Genomic DNA, 13,284 nt, shown 5'->3' with positions numbered 1-13,284 from the left:
TAAAGCTTTGCAGTGGCTCTTGTAGGCAAATTCCAAATTGAACCTTTGCAGTAGTATTAGGCATACAAGCCTACTGCATGAACTCATAGGACTTAATACACAGTTGAGGACAGAGACGCAAAGCCAATGGTGGTGAGGGCCGAACAATCAAAATTTAAAACCAAAAATCATCTACCCTTTAAGCTTATGAATGACTAAAATGGACACATAATTTGAATGCATCCTAGTATTAAGAACTGAACAATGAACTCTCAAAATGTTTATAAATCATATATTGGGTTCTCAAATACTACACACATTGTTCAATCTTATGCTCAAAGTATAGCGCATAAATCCATGTTACAAGGTTCTGTTGCTACCTTGTTACATCGTACAGAATTTACACTTAATTTGGGACAAAATATACAAGCAGCAGGGCCAAGAAATTCCCAACGGGCCTAGCCTTCTTATTTCTTCTGCTCGATGAAGTACCCTTATTACATCAACCAGAATTAACCTTGGACGCCTCGAGATCAGCGGCCTGTTTGAGGAAGCTATCATCGTCATCTTCGAGAGCCATCTGAATAGGGCAGGTGCCGAGCCCATCAGCTATGGCCAACATAATTTTCTTCATTTCGTTCCTAAACTCTTCCCGATCGATCGTCCCGCTGTTATCGCAATCGAACTTCTCAAAAATCGAGTCGTACAGCTTAGTCAGCTCGTCCGGCGGCGTGGCCACGTCGACTCCGAAGTGGGTTTCCAGGAGCCGAAACGACTCGAAGGCTTTCCGCAACTCTGAGCGGGATAAAACGCCGTCGTTGTTCAAGTCTAAGGCCGCGAATTTCTCGTCGGCGCTCTTGTTGAACTCGGCTTCGTTGGCGACGAAGTCTCGGACTGTTGAGCCGTCGATTATCACCACCCCCATCTCTCGGTTCTCTCTGTTAGGCCAAGTGTGTGTTTTCTTGCGTGTGTTGTGCGTGTTCTTGTGTGGAGCGGTGAGTTGTGGGAGCTGGATTTATAATTGGGAGAAACAAAGAGCAATTTTTTTAATCATTTTTGTTTAATTGAGTCGAGATATTTCGCGAGACTGTTGAAAAGGAGTCGCTTTTGATTTCGAACCACGGACAGACGTTTCGGGCACATGGTTTTGTTTGGTGGGAGTGTGGGAGCTTCTTGTCAATTGTAGGTCAAAACAGGACGTGTTCCATTGCTACATGACTTGCCAATACTTTTTTTTTTCCTTTACTTATTTTTTGAAGGAATTCTTACCAGATTAAATCTTATATGCACTAACGATGTATACATTATTATATGATTAGATATACAATATATATATATATAATTTAAATGTAGATTATATTTGTAATGGAAATGATTTTTTTTTTTTTTGGTATAATGAACAATGCAATTCGTTAAAAATAAAATAAAATCACTTTAGTACCATCATCCGAGAGAGGGATACTCCCTAATATGCCTTCCAAAAGAAAGAGAATACAAAGAAGGGTAACCATTCGAGACGTGCCCTAATTGTCCCATAAGTGTTCTTCACTGGGCACTCTGACAATTATTTTGAACATTGTAATATTTTTTGAACGGAACGGAGTTTAATTTTATGTGAACTGGACACACAATTATCATGCATGGAATTCACATGAATAGTAACAAAATATCACACCTCTATTATTATAAGGAATAAGATCATTGAAGCAATTTAATTAAATTTATAAAACGTTAAAAAATGTTACAGCATTCAGGTACAATTGGTCTAATCTGATAATCGTTCTTGCCCCGCACTCTCCTTCTCCTTGATCATGGCATGGACAAAAGAAAGAGAATACAAGGAGATGGCAATAAAAATTCCATTTGGTTGCGGTTCTTCTTCGTCAGTGCATTGAAACAACGGTTGGCTTCTCGAAAACGATATGGGCTGCCGTAACTGTCCCCACACTGGCGTTCTTCACCGATTCGTTGAAAATTGATAAATTAACAGAGAGATATATATCGACATAAACAATTCTACTTGGGCTCTTGCTTAAGCTTAAAACAAAGGGTTCTGAATGAATTATGGAGTGAGTAACAAAGTTGACCCTATAATTGGTCTCTATAACTATTAGGCTGGAAGATGGCATGTACGGATCGCGCATCAAGGAAGGCTAAGAAACCGGGGTTCCATTGAGGCCACTTGTAGAACATGAATCTATGGATGTCTTTTCTGAGTGTCCCTCGATTGCTTGTATTTGACAATATCAAGGCCATATTCAAAAGGTTTTTGACAGTTCTTGGTCAGATTAACATGCTTCCTCTAGCTATGACTAAAAAGCCAAGAATACAAGACTCTAGCTGTTTCAACGAAGTTCCAAATCAGCTGCTGAAACACTTTGGGTTGTGGTTTTTTTTTTTTTTTTTCCTGGGTCTAACGGCAATAATTTACGCTACTCCTATAACCGGACTTGTACAGGGGATGAATAGGTCCAAAAAGTTGCTTGAGTCACTAGATTTTTTATTACTCCAACTCTTCAAAATTATTCATTTGACTAAATCTAAAGTGGAATAGCAAAATAAAAGTATAATAAGGGAAGAAGGTTATAGGGAGGAGGAGGAGGGCGATCGAGCATTGATGCAGATAGGATTGGATGCAAATGCAGTATTGCAGCTGGTGATAATTTACTAGATTCTTCTTTGGGTTACTTTTCTCATGCGGAAAGTATATATGAAAGAAGAATATTTATGTCATCGAAATAAGACATCAATAGTTTGCTGCAAGGCTCAAAAGTGATGTCCAGACAGAGTTCAATCTCGTTGATTAGAATTTTATCCACCGCCTATGCAAAAGTGCAATAAACTGTTCATTGATTTTACCTAACCATTTCTTCGACACATTTTTTATCTCGCATATGTTACGTTACATCATCGTTATAGCACATCTTTCTACAAAAAAAAAAGTTCAGAAACTTACGATCCAAACAAGAAGATTTCAGTTCCCTTCTTAATAATAAGGGAATATGTTAAACCCTAACCACATACGATTGTATTTGATCACTGACCATTTTATATATTAACAAATTAAGAAGCATCCTCAATTCTCAATTGATTCCACAGGGAGATGACGAAGCATCAACTCTGGTCAGATCTAACATACGTCTCTTTCAATTCAATTCCTCAGCAGCTGAAATTTTTGTTCTTACATAATTATATATGATGATTCATGCGATTTGAACTTTATAATAGTCCGTCCATTTTCGAATATCCTTCACGGATTCGAACCTAAACATTGCAAAATGAGTTGCATTCCAACGTTAGAATCACTTTGAAACGTTCCGCACAACCTGTTACATATCATACAGACGGATTTCTCTTGTTTCCTTCAAATTTTACTGTCTCATGAATTTGCACGAGTTGCAGGCCTAACTCACGAATTTGATTAAACAATGATTCTGGATTAGAAAGTCCAAAACTTTCCTAGGATTAGCTTTCCATGCTAAAATTTTTGTTTCCCAGGACTGCAAACAAGAATTAGTTTTTCGTGTTAAAACATCTACTAACCTCGTGGATTTCTCATCGGATTCTCCACCAGATTTTATAGAGCAATTCATGCTGGACGATTTCTAATAATCTCTAATAATAGTCATCTTTTTTTTTTTTTGAAATAAAAAAGTCCAAAATTTCTAGAGTAAATAACATACAACGTTATGCTATCTTACTGATCATCATCAACGTTTACTGCTTTGGATCAATTTGCACACACTAATTATATGCTGTAGGCCATCCCACAATTAATTATTTTGATGTTATATATATATATATATGTGTGTGTGTGACAACCACCAAAAAATTGTAGTAAAAGTAAGCCAAGAAAAGGAATTCAGTCCCACATACATAAGACTAGTCGAACTTTTCAAGAACATAAAATAAGCCTCAAAAGTACAACTAATTAAACAAAAACGATATTCAGCTCATAGCCAAATTACAAGTTCATACACCCCTTCTTCCAGAATCAGATTTAGTCAAAGATTTAAGTCTCACAAGCAGGTTGACCTTCCTCTCCCAAGAGCAACTATATCCATCTTTCCTCTTCTTCCCTACAAGCTTTTCCGGTGAGCCCTCCCAGTTATCCGGCGAACCCATCAGCCTCCGGTCAAAACTTTCCAGTGATTTTGCCAGGTCATCATATTCACCACCCCCATGGTGATCTCCTGCTCCTTCAACACCCAAAATCTTTGCTTGCATGGCAGATATCACAGCTTTGACCGCGACGTCAGCATCCTTCCTATTCCTCAACAAGATTTCAGCAATCTGAGCTGGCGCGAGGGCCCCACCTGATCTTATACAGCTCTCCGCAACATCAAAGGACGCATTTGAGTCCACCCCCAAGTAGTTCTTCACCAAGGCCTTGAACGCATGCATGCCGCACGTGCCAAGGCTAACATGCACGTCCATGCGCCCGCATCTAACAAGCGCCGGATCGACGTTGTCCCTGTGGTTTGTGGTGAAAACAATCACTTTCTCTTCTCCGCAACAAGACCACAGTCCATCCGTGAAGTTCAAGAGTCCTGATAAAGTCACCCGCCCCTCATCTCCACCTCCACTGTCACTGCAGCCGCGATGATCATGTCTGCTAGGAGGACCCTTTTTGTGGTTGTGGATGGATGATTCTCCCCTAGTCTTTGCTAGCCGGTCACCGGTGAGGTCAATCGAGCAGTCTATGTCTTCAATGACGATTATTGAACGATTGGTTGTTTGAATGAGCAAAGCCCTCAGCTCAGAGTTGTCTGAGACTTTGCTAAGTTCAAGATCGTACACATCATAGCATAAGAAATTTGCCATCGCTGCAATGAGGCTGGATTTTCCGGACCCTGGAGGACCGTGTAACAAGTAGCCGCGTTTCCATGCACGTCCAATTTTCTGATAGAACTCCTTTCCTTCAGAAAATGCTTTTAGGTCATCCATGAGTTGATCTTTTAGCTCTGGCTCGAGTGCTAGTGTCTCAAATGTGGAGGGGTGGCGAAAGGGAACGGATGACCAGCCGGATTCATACGAGCCATGTCCGTTGTTGGTAAAGAGTCTCCGCTCTCTTGAAACTCTTTCGAACTCCTCAGCTTTTGTGGTGACGTGCTGGAGGTAGGGGGAAAGGAGAGTGAGGCGATGGCGCTTGGGAAGCTGGAGAGTGAAGCTTCTCTTTTCTTCGAGGGAATCTTGGATGGTCTCGACATGGTGAGTCCAAGAGAGATGGTGGCCGTCGAAAGAGTCGTGGACTGTATGATTTGGTGCAACAGTAAAGGCAATGCGGTTGGAAGATTTTGATCTTGAAAGGCTTAGACGGCGACAAGAGGAAGAGGGGTAAACAGAGTTTAGATAAAGGTTAACATGGCGGTAGAGATCATTAACGTCAACTCCACAATAGCCATTGAATTCTGGGATTTCAAAGTAGGCATGTGGGCTGAAGAAATCTTGGAGAGATTCATAGAATGAGTGCAGGAACGAGAGGAGTTGGGTTGGAAGAATGTTTTGGAGGACTGTCAGAAGGCCTAGCAGAGACCACAACTGTGACAATATCTCCATATTAATTTTCTGATGGAATTGAGGTTTTGTCTTTGTTTGTTGATGGAGTTGGATGGCGGGTTTTATATGCAAAGAGAAAAGACAAAGAAAAGCGCTGGAGTTTGCATGATATCGTAGAGGGATTGTTTGTGGCGGAATGGATTAGGATATGGTGGGATGGAGCCAAAGACAGAAGTCTGAAAGACACTGTTTAAGGGTTGAGAAAAGCAGCAGTAAAGATAAAGCAAAAAAGAAAGCAGAATGGTCTGCGTCTTTTCTTTTCTTTCATGTAGCTGAAGCTGAATTGGAGTCACACCATACTTTGTGCCCTTGAATGTCTTTTTGTTGAGTGAATAGATACAAAAAGAGGAATGACTCTTAAGTCCAACTTTGTTTAGTAAACAACTGAAGTTATAGTTGCTGTTTCAGCTCACTATATCATGCCTATAATTAATTATGTTTCTTCACCTTTGATTTGCAAAATTAATATTGTGGTTGTTGGCATTTGTTTACTAGTCTCTTATTTCGTCATCCTCAAGCGGAATCTTTTTTGTAGTGCTTGGTCACCTAAAATGAAACTCTATGGTAATTTGTGACTATTGTTGACGCATGACATCATAGATGTTGATTTCAATCTCAATGGCACGTTTTCTGCACTAATTGTCTCTTTAGGAAAGACTTTTGGTGGCATTTTAGAATACCTTTTCCACTTATCACAACATTGAAATATGGCACACTCCTTAAATTTTTAAGACTGTTCCTCAGCTACTTATTGGTCGAACTAAGCTAAGCAGCCTTGGGCATAAGGTGTGTTGAGTTTAGTAAAAAGCATGAATGATGGACACCACGTCTTATCCATTTTAGTCCTTATCTAATGTACGATCATTAGTGCCAACAGGAATGACTGACATGAAATTTGCCAAGAAAATGAGGAGCCCATCTTGGACGTTACAGCAGCTGAGGGGATTTGCTTCCCGACAAGCACTAAATTAATGAAGATTTGCTCAAAGAACTGAAGAAGGTGAGGAGAGACATGCAATGTTCGAGACATGTGGATAATTACTCACTTGTTCTCTTGGGTCTGGAAATATACGTGCACTCTAAATTGTCTAGATAATGCTTTACCTTTTGTCAGATCCGTGGACAAATTCAAAGAGATGTTGTATATGTGCGTTATTCTTGATTTTGCAAAGGCCACATCAATTGCTGCACAAATCTTGGATTTTTGAGAAAGTAGTTTGAGTATTTTTACAACTTGCTTGTCAACCATTTATTCTGTGAGTACGTACAACTAGAAAAGGGTTCAATATTGTCGTGCATGAAATTTTGGATGTAGAAAAAGTGGTTTAAGATTCAAATCTATTCAACTCTTTCATCCCTCAATGAAACAAATTTGAGTCAGTCTGCGAAGAGCTATGGTGTAGCTTCATTTCAACCATGAAATCAATTTGATTTTAGTACTTGCCCTCTAAACATTTGATAAATGAAATGATGTAGCTTCAATGCTCAACCATGACCTCACCAGTAAGTGTTTTATTTAGATTCATTTATCGTAATCTTTTATGTTATCAAACCAACCCTTAATCTTGTTCTATCAAACCTAATCCTACACTGCAGCAGTGATTGGTTTAACAATGTCTATGTGTCTGTGTCTGTGTGTGTGTGTGAGGAGATAACCGCTCCCGCAATGGGACATAAGCAGCTGGGCACCTTTTGCTTTCGATAAATGCTTTTGTTTCTTATTCTTATCTTTATCCATCGGGTAGTCTTTACAGGCAAGACAACTGTGCAGTCAGAATCATGGGTCTCCAGGTATTCTTCATTTTCTAAAGTACTCATCAATTGGTCATCATGAGACAATGAACAATCTACTTACTACTGCCTCACTCCTAATCATATTTCTGACGACCCTTATGCATCACTTTTTGTTGTTAAAATAGTGGCTGTAGTACTTATCATAAGTATTCATCTCTTCATTTATTGCTGTCGAAGATTTTGAGGTTTAATCAACTATGAAGTAGGAAGCAACTATTTTGTTGCGTAAAAGTTAATTAAGTAGGAGGAAGTAATAGTGGAAGAAAAACAAATACATGTGATTTGTTTGGATGGCCCATTATTTTGGAAGATACATGAGGCACTAATTGTCCCAAGAAATTCCCTGCAGCCAAAGCTTTAGATAATGTTATGCGCCTCCCAATAAAGTTACAACATTCGTTTATTTTCTTTCCTCTTTTCACTCTTTTTCTTGCAGTTGGAGAAAGAGCCATCTTTAGCTTTTTATTTTTTTCATCTTTACCAATATTCCTTTTAGCAAAGTTGTATTTATTTCCTTAACCTAAAAAGACATATCTTTTGCAATCGAAATTTTTTTTACATGGTTTGGAAAGGAACATTTCAGCAAGAATTGCCCAAAATTAAATATTCTTTTTCCTTTTTAGCTCTTTCACTTTTACATTATAAATGGTTGAAATTCTAATACCCACAACAGAAAAGAACAGTGCTTTCTGTTGACATGTAACAAAAGCTACAAGCATAGTTGGTTTAGGTGAAAAAATTAGAGGTTGTCAGCCCAATGGGAAATCAAAATTTCTTGAGAATAAGAATAAAGACAAAAGGAGACTCACGGGGAATGTCAAAAATTCAAATGCCTCATGTTATTCCATTATCGTGCCTGATCTATGTCACCAATAACGACATAAAGGTTGCATCCCATATCTTATTCTTCTGCCATGGGAATTTATGTCTATTGTTGGTTTGATTATTTGATGATGAGAATGTAAAAGGATATTAAACCCATTAAGAGGGTTTATAATGCAATATCTAGCTAGGTATTCTTAATATGATTATTATTTTGGTGAAGCTAATCTTAATTACATGCTAAGTAGTCTTCTACATTTTTTTTTCTTCTACTTGCAATCCCTTTACAAATCATCCATGAATTATCTGGTTAATTTTCCACTTGTCCTATCCATATCTTCTTCACCTTTAACTTATCAGGTTTTGCCTTTTGCTTTTTTGGGCCTAACACTTGGCCAATGGAAAACATTATTCTCACTCCCAAGAATACCTTCATTAAAAGACCTTTTTTTCATTGTTCAAGTCGAAAACCCTTTGTAATTCTAAATGTGATTCTTTTTCCAAGACTGTGCAATCATGACGTAACATGCATTCTTTGTTGTTTCTTGCTTATAGCATTGACAAATATTCATGATCATTCTGCTTTTTACTGTTAGCAATGAATCATAAACATAAAATGGTGTACCTTTTTTTTTGTGGTTTTCCCTTCTTGAGCTCATGTTGCTACCATCTTTCTATGAGCTACTAGTCAAAGGCTTTAGGAGTCTTCTTTACCAAGTTAGTTGTGGATGCCAAAAGATGGGGGGTAAGGGGTGGGCAAAAGAAAGAAGCATCAATTCTGTCTGAATTATAGCTTTATATGAAAGAGGAAAAGAAAAAGCATTTGACAAAAGCAATTAACAAAGGCCTACAAAATGAAGCTTTGGATTCTCTTTCAATGACAATTTATGTATGCGTGTGCTCATCTGCTTTTTTTTTTTTTTTCTTTTCCCTTTTTGGTTTTGAATCAGCTGAAATCTACAGTTTTAGTCTCTTGTTTCTTGTTTTTGGGCTGTTAGAGGCCAAAAGCTTTATCATACTACCAGCGTTTTCACTTATCTAATCTGAAAAATAAGCAAAATCCAAAATTTTATATTTTGGTCATTAAGGAGAATGAGTTACAGGGGAGGAATGAGTTGGGCAGTACCGGAGCAGGAATATAAGTGAGAAATTCCAAAAGGAGACTGAGTTACAAGGCTTGTAATATTTTCACCCACGAGCAAAGTCTAAATTAAAGTGCTGAACTCATTCTACTTTAAGTCACCTTTTAATGATGCAAAATTCTATTATTAGAATGAAATAGTTGTGTTACTACCCTTTTTTCCACAGTTTTCTTAGGCATTTGCCAGTTCATGTCTTAAAATAAATGAATAGGTACTCGAGAAGAATTACAAACAAACAAACAAACAAAAAATTGCAGGAAGCGAGTTCAATAAATACATTTGGATCATTTTCAGTTTAGTCAAAGTAGAACATATACTCTCTTCTAGCATTCCTCCACGAAATACAGAGGCCCTCTTGTGGGAAAGCCCTAGGCCCCAAACCTAGTCCTGGTTTTGACTAAATGGCCCTCCAACGAGAAAATGTTGAGCCCATAGCCCACACATTCGCAGGATGGGCTGCCAATAGAGAGAGATGGCCGAAGTAATATAAGTTTAGGGTAATTAATTACAAGCCTTGTACCATAATCAACCCCAACATGGCCATTCGTGACCTGTTCATTGAGATTGCACTGCGCCAGCTTTCTTCTTGTAGTGTGCATAATATCTAGAAGATACTTATGTATACTTGATTTACTACCTGCATTGGTAGATTTTTTTCCGTTTTAAGAGGAGACTGTAAACCTTATCACAAACCTCATGCTATCTAAGCTAATAATCCTAATTAATTAACATTGAACATCACTTACTATTTAATCTTGAACGAGAGAATGTACCTGTGATGTTTATGAATCACAACAAAATATGACTTATGCTTACCCAATAATAAATCTTGACATATATTCTTTTTGCATGTCTTATATATGTTTTCTCTAAGGTAGATCTTATGTTATATGATGTAGTTAAATCTGCAGGATCCAACTCTGTGGCGTCCTGCAAATGATTCGTAGATAACCAACTCATTCATTCCAATTACAAATTTGTTATGCAAAACTCTATTAAAAAAAAAACTTAATTAGCGTTGTGAGAGGGATGGAAGGGAAGCTGCAAAAGATGAAGTAGAAGAGCAAGTGCTGGAGATGGAGCAGTGGGAGTATGGAGAGTGGGAGAAGTGAGGGATGAAGTAGAGGGGCAAGGGCGGAGGATGGGGGAAGAAAATGCAGCGATACATAGGAGGGAGGAGGAAGAAAGATATACGTTCTTTTTCTCTCTCGTATTTTTTTTTTTTTTTTTTTCCGTTTCAAGTTTGCTTTGATTTAGATCTTTTTCTAGAATGTGGGTAACAAGAAGTGAAAGTGCCCAAATTTGTGCATCCGACCCTCAGCCCCCTTAATTAGGGAGCTCTTTTACCGGCTCTCACTCTAAAAATTTGATATTTGTAACAATTCACGTGATTTCTCGTTAATCCAATCCTACATCAAAATCTATTTAGCTATTCCCTCCTCTTAAATATTACAAAATCAGTCAATGCATCAATAACGAGAAATCACATCAAATAAAAATCTATAAACCCTAAATCCACAATCATAATTATTCTTAATTCTCTCAGCATCCAATTTTTTCTGTCACTCTTTACACCTTTTTTTTTTAATTTGAAAATTTGTAATAGACTTAGAATTCTAAAAAACCACTCTCAAATAACTGTGATTTACTTGACTTGGAATTCTAAAAAGTCACTACTCTTATAATGAAAAAAAAAATTTGTTTGTCGGATGTTAACGTTGTTACAAATGTTAAATTTTTAAAGTGAGACCCAGTGAGAAAACTCCTTAAGGAGGCTAAGGATCGGATGCACAAATCGGTGGGCAACGGGTTTTGGGTATTGGAAAATCACTTAGTTCAGAGGTTTTGGTACTTGAAATTACAATAATTTCAATACTACGCGCTTGGTCCAATGCAATAAAAATTAAAATATTAGAATCATGCCTCAAAATTTGGCCGTTCATGATTCCCGGCCAAATTGGGAGAAATTGACCAAAACTCTAGTTAGTGAGCCCTTTATCCATTATTCCATTTCCCTTTCTATTTCCCAAGCTAGAACCGAGCGCCCCTCACAGTGGTCTACCAGATACTATCAATGGGAGTTCATTACCCTCTTATTCCCATTGTGGGGGTACAAAACCTCCCAATCAAACGGTGGTTAAAAAATAAATTGAGTCACGTGGTGTGCACGGGGAACGAGAACGGCGGAAAGGGTCTTGGAAACCACCGGTGTCCTTATCTAGCAGTTAGATAACATCCTATAAGCGTAAATCACAAGTCCAAATACTTGCCTCCGTCTCCGTTTCTCCTTCCATCAATTCCAACAATGGACTCAACACCATCAACCGAGGTGCATCACGACGCCCATCCCTACTTTCGTGTATACAAGGATGGCCGGATAGAGAGATTCACAGAGTTCCCCTACACCCCGCCGTCAGAGGATCCCCAAACAGGCGTCAAATCCAAAGATATCCTTATTCCACCTGAGAATAACGTTTCAGTCCGCCTTTACCTTCCCAGAACCACCACTCCTGATGAAAAGCTTCCCATCATAATCTACATCCACGGAGGTGCTTTTGTGATTGAATCAGCATTTTCTCGTGTATACCATCCCTACCTTAACTCCCTAGCAGCTGAAGCCAAGGCGATTGCTGTTTCCATCGAGTACAGACTAGCCCCGGAGCATCCTTTCCCCGCATGCTATGATGATTCTTGGATAGCATTCGAATGGGTTCTTGCACATGCTAGCTCTGCACAGGGTCCTGAAGCGTGGATCAATAACCATGCCGATTTTGCTAGAATCTTTTTGGCAGGTGACAGTGCTGGAGCTAATATTGCACATGATGTAATGGTCAGGGCCAGTGAAAAAATTGGACCAGGGGATGAAGTAAAGATCGCGGGGATGATTTTGGTGCATCCCTTTTTTGGTGATGGTAAGCCTGATAAGATTTTCTCCAGCATAGCCCCAGATAGCAGCATCAGCTGTGATGATCCCCGGTTGCATCCTATGGCGCATCCTGATCTGTTGTCGAGGCTTGTTTGCAAAAGGGTCCTGGTTTTAACAGCGGAGAAGGATTTCATAAGAGAGAGAAGTTTGCTTTACTACAGCGCATTGAAGAAAAGTAGATGGGATGGAGAATTGGAAATGATGGAGACTGAAGAGGAGGGACATTGCTTTCATCTGCCTAACCCCACTTCTGAGCGTGCCAGGGTTTTGATGAAACGAATTGTTACGTTTGTCAATCAGGACCCCTCGTAAAGGACCTCCCACCAAGAGATCTATTTTCAATCATTGAAGAAAATAAAAAGGAGAGATAGAAGCTATAGCTCTCCCTCCTTTAGTAGAAGTTTAAGAGATTTGCCGAACTCCAACTCCAATTTCATAACTTCTGTCTCACTTTCTGAATGTTCTTGTATAGAAATTGTTGTATCCTTAATCCAACATTGGATTTATATGTAAATAATTATGTATTGCAAACTGTCAATTAAGGTTAAACTCAATTAAAGTAATCAAATATAGTTTGGATTTAATGTATCTAATAGGATGTGGGCCCTTTTATGTGTAGAAACTTATGAGCTCCTATTTCAATGATGGGCTGAAATAGGGCTCCAAAGGTAACAGGAATGTTACCTATAAATAGGGTTATGGTCCCCAGGTCACAGGTATCGTTTTAGTTGTCGTATTTCCTAATACCACAAAATATCTCTTCTCTGATATCCCATCGTCAGGAAAGATATCAGAGATAAACTAAAGGCCTCTCTCAAAGGATCAGTGAATACCTGTTGACCTGGAAGGTCACCCTAAACATCTAAGGGATTCAAGTATCAAGTTTATCAATATGGATTCAGGTACGCTTCCGCTATTTTACAGTTAATTTATTTCTTAATAATCGCCATACAGATCTTGGGTTTAAAGGTGATGGTTTTCACCGGTGGTTAGATTTAGATAACCACCCTAACAGAAATTTCTTTTATTATTTTATTTTTTTCATATATTGTTTTTTGATTT

General features: G+C 38.5%; 3 protein-coding genes across 3 annotated transcripts; 1 reads left to right on the top strand and 2 right to left on the bottom strand.

Moving 5' to 3' along the window:
* Positions 1-237: 237 nt before the first annotated feature.
* Positions 238-1,064, bottom strand: LOC113726959 (uncharacterized). Its single transcript, XM_027250881.2, has one exon. The coding sequence runs from the start codon at positions 902-904 to the stop codon at positions 482-484; it is 423 nt and encodes a 140-aa protein (XP_027106682.1). The 5' UTR covers positions 905-1,064; the 3' UTR covers positions 238-481.
* Positions 1,065-3,811: 2,747 nt separating this feature from the next.
* Positions 3,812-5,852, bottom strand: LOC113726960 (AAA-ATPase At4g30250-like). The gene has a single exon (XM_027250883.2). It carries the CDS (start codon positions 5,536-5,538, stop codon positions 3,952-3,954), a length of 1,587 nt encoding a protein of 528 aa, XP_027106684.1. The 5' UTR covers positions 5,539-5,852; the 3' UTR covers positions 3,812-3,951.
* A 5,339-nt stretch (positions 5,853-11,191) lies between these two features.
* On the top strand, positions 11,192-12,760 carry LOC113726961 (probable carboxylesterase 1). Its single transcript, XM_027250884.2, has one exon. It carries the CDS (start codon positions 11,602-11,604, stop codon positions 12,532-12,534), a length of 933 nt encoding a protein of 310 aa, XP_027106685.1. The 5' UTR covers positions 11,192-11,601; the 3' UTR covers positions 12,535-12,760.
* The last annotated feature ends 524 nt before the right edge of the window (positions 12,761-13,284 follow it).

This window comes from Coffea arabica, chromosome 2c, assembly GCF_036785885.1.
Source record: "Coffea arabica cultivar ET-39 chromosome 2c, Coffea Arabica ET-39 HiFi, whole genome shotgun sequence".
Lineage (NCBI taxonomy): Eukaryota > Viridiplantae > Streptophyta > Magnoliopsida > Gentianales > Rubiaceae > Coffea > Coffea arabica.
This window is presented reverse-complemented; position numbering and strand designations above follow the sequence as displayed.

What these genes read in the sequence shown, in the direction of transcription:
- LOC113726959 (XM_027250881.2), bottom strand. Translation starts at nt 904, where the DNA reads ATGGGGGTGGTGATAATCGACGGCTCAACAGTCCGAGACTTCGTCGCC.
- LOC113726960 (XM_027250883.2), bottom strand. Translation starts at nt 5,538, where the DNA reads ATGGAGATATTGTCACAGTTGTGGTCTCTGCTAGGCCTTCTGACAGTC.
- LOC113726961 (XM_027250884.2), top strand. Translation starts at nt 11,602, where the DNA reads ATGGACTCAACACCATCAACCGAGGTGCATCACGACGCCCATCCCTAC.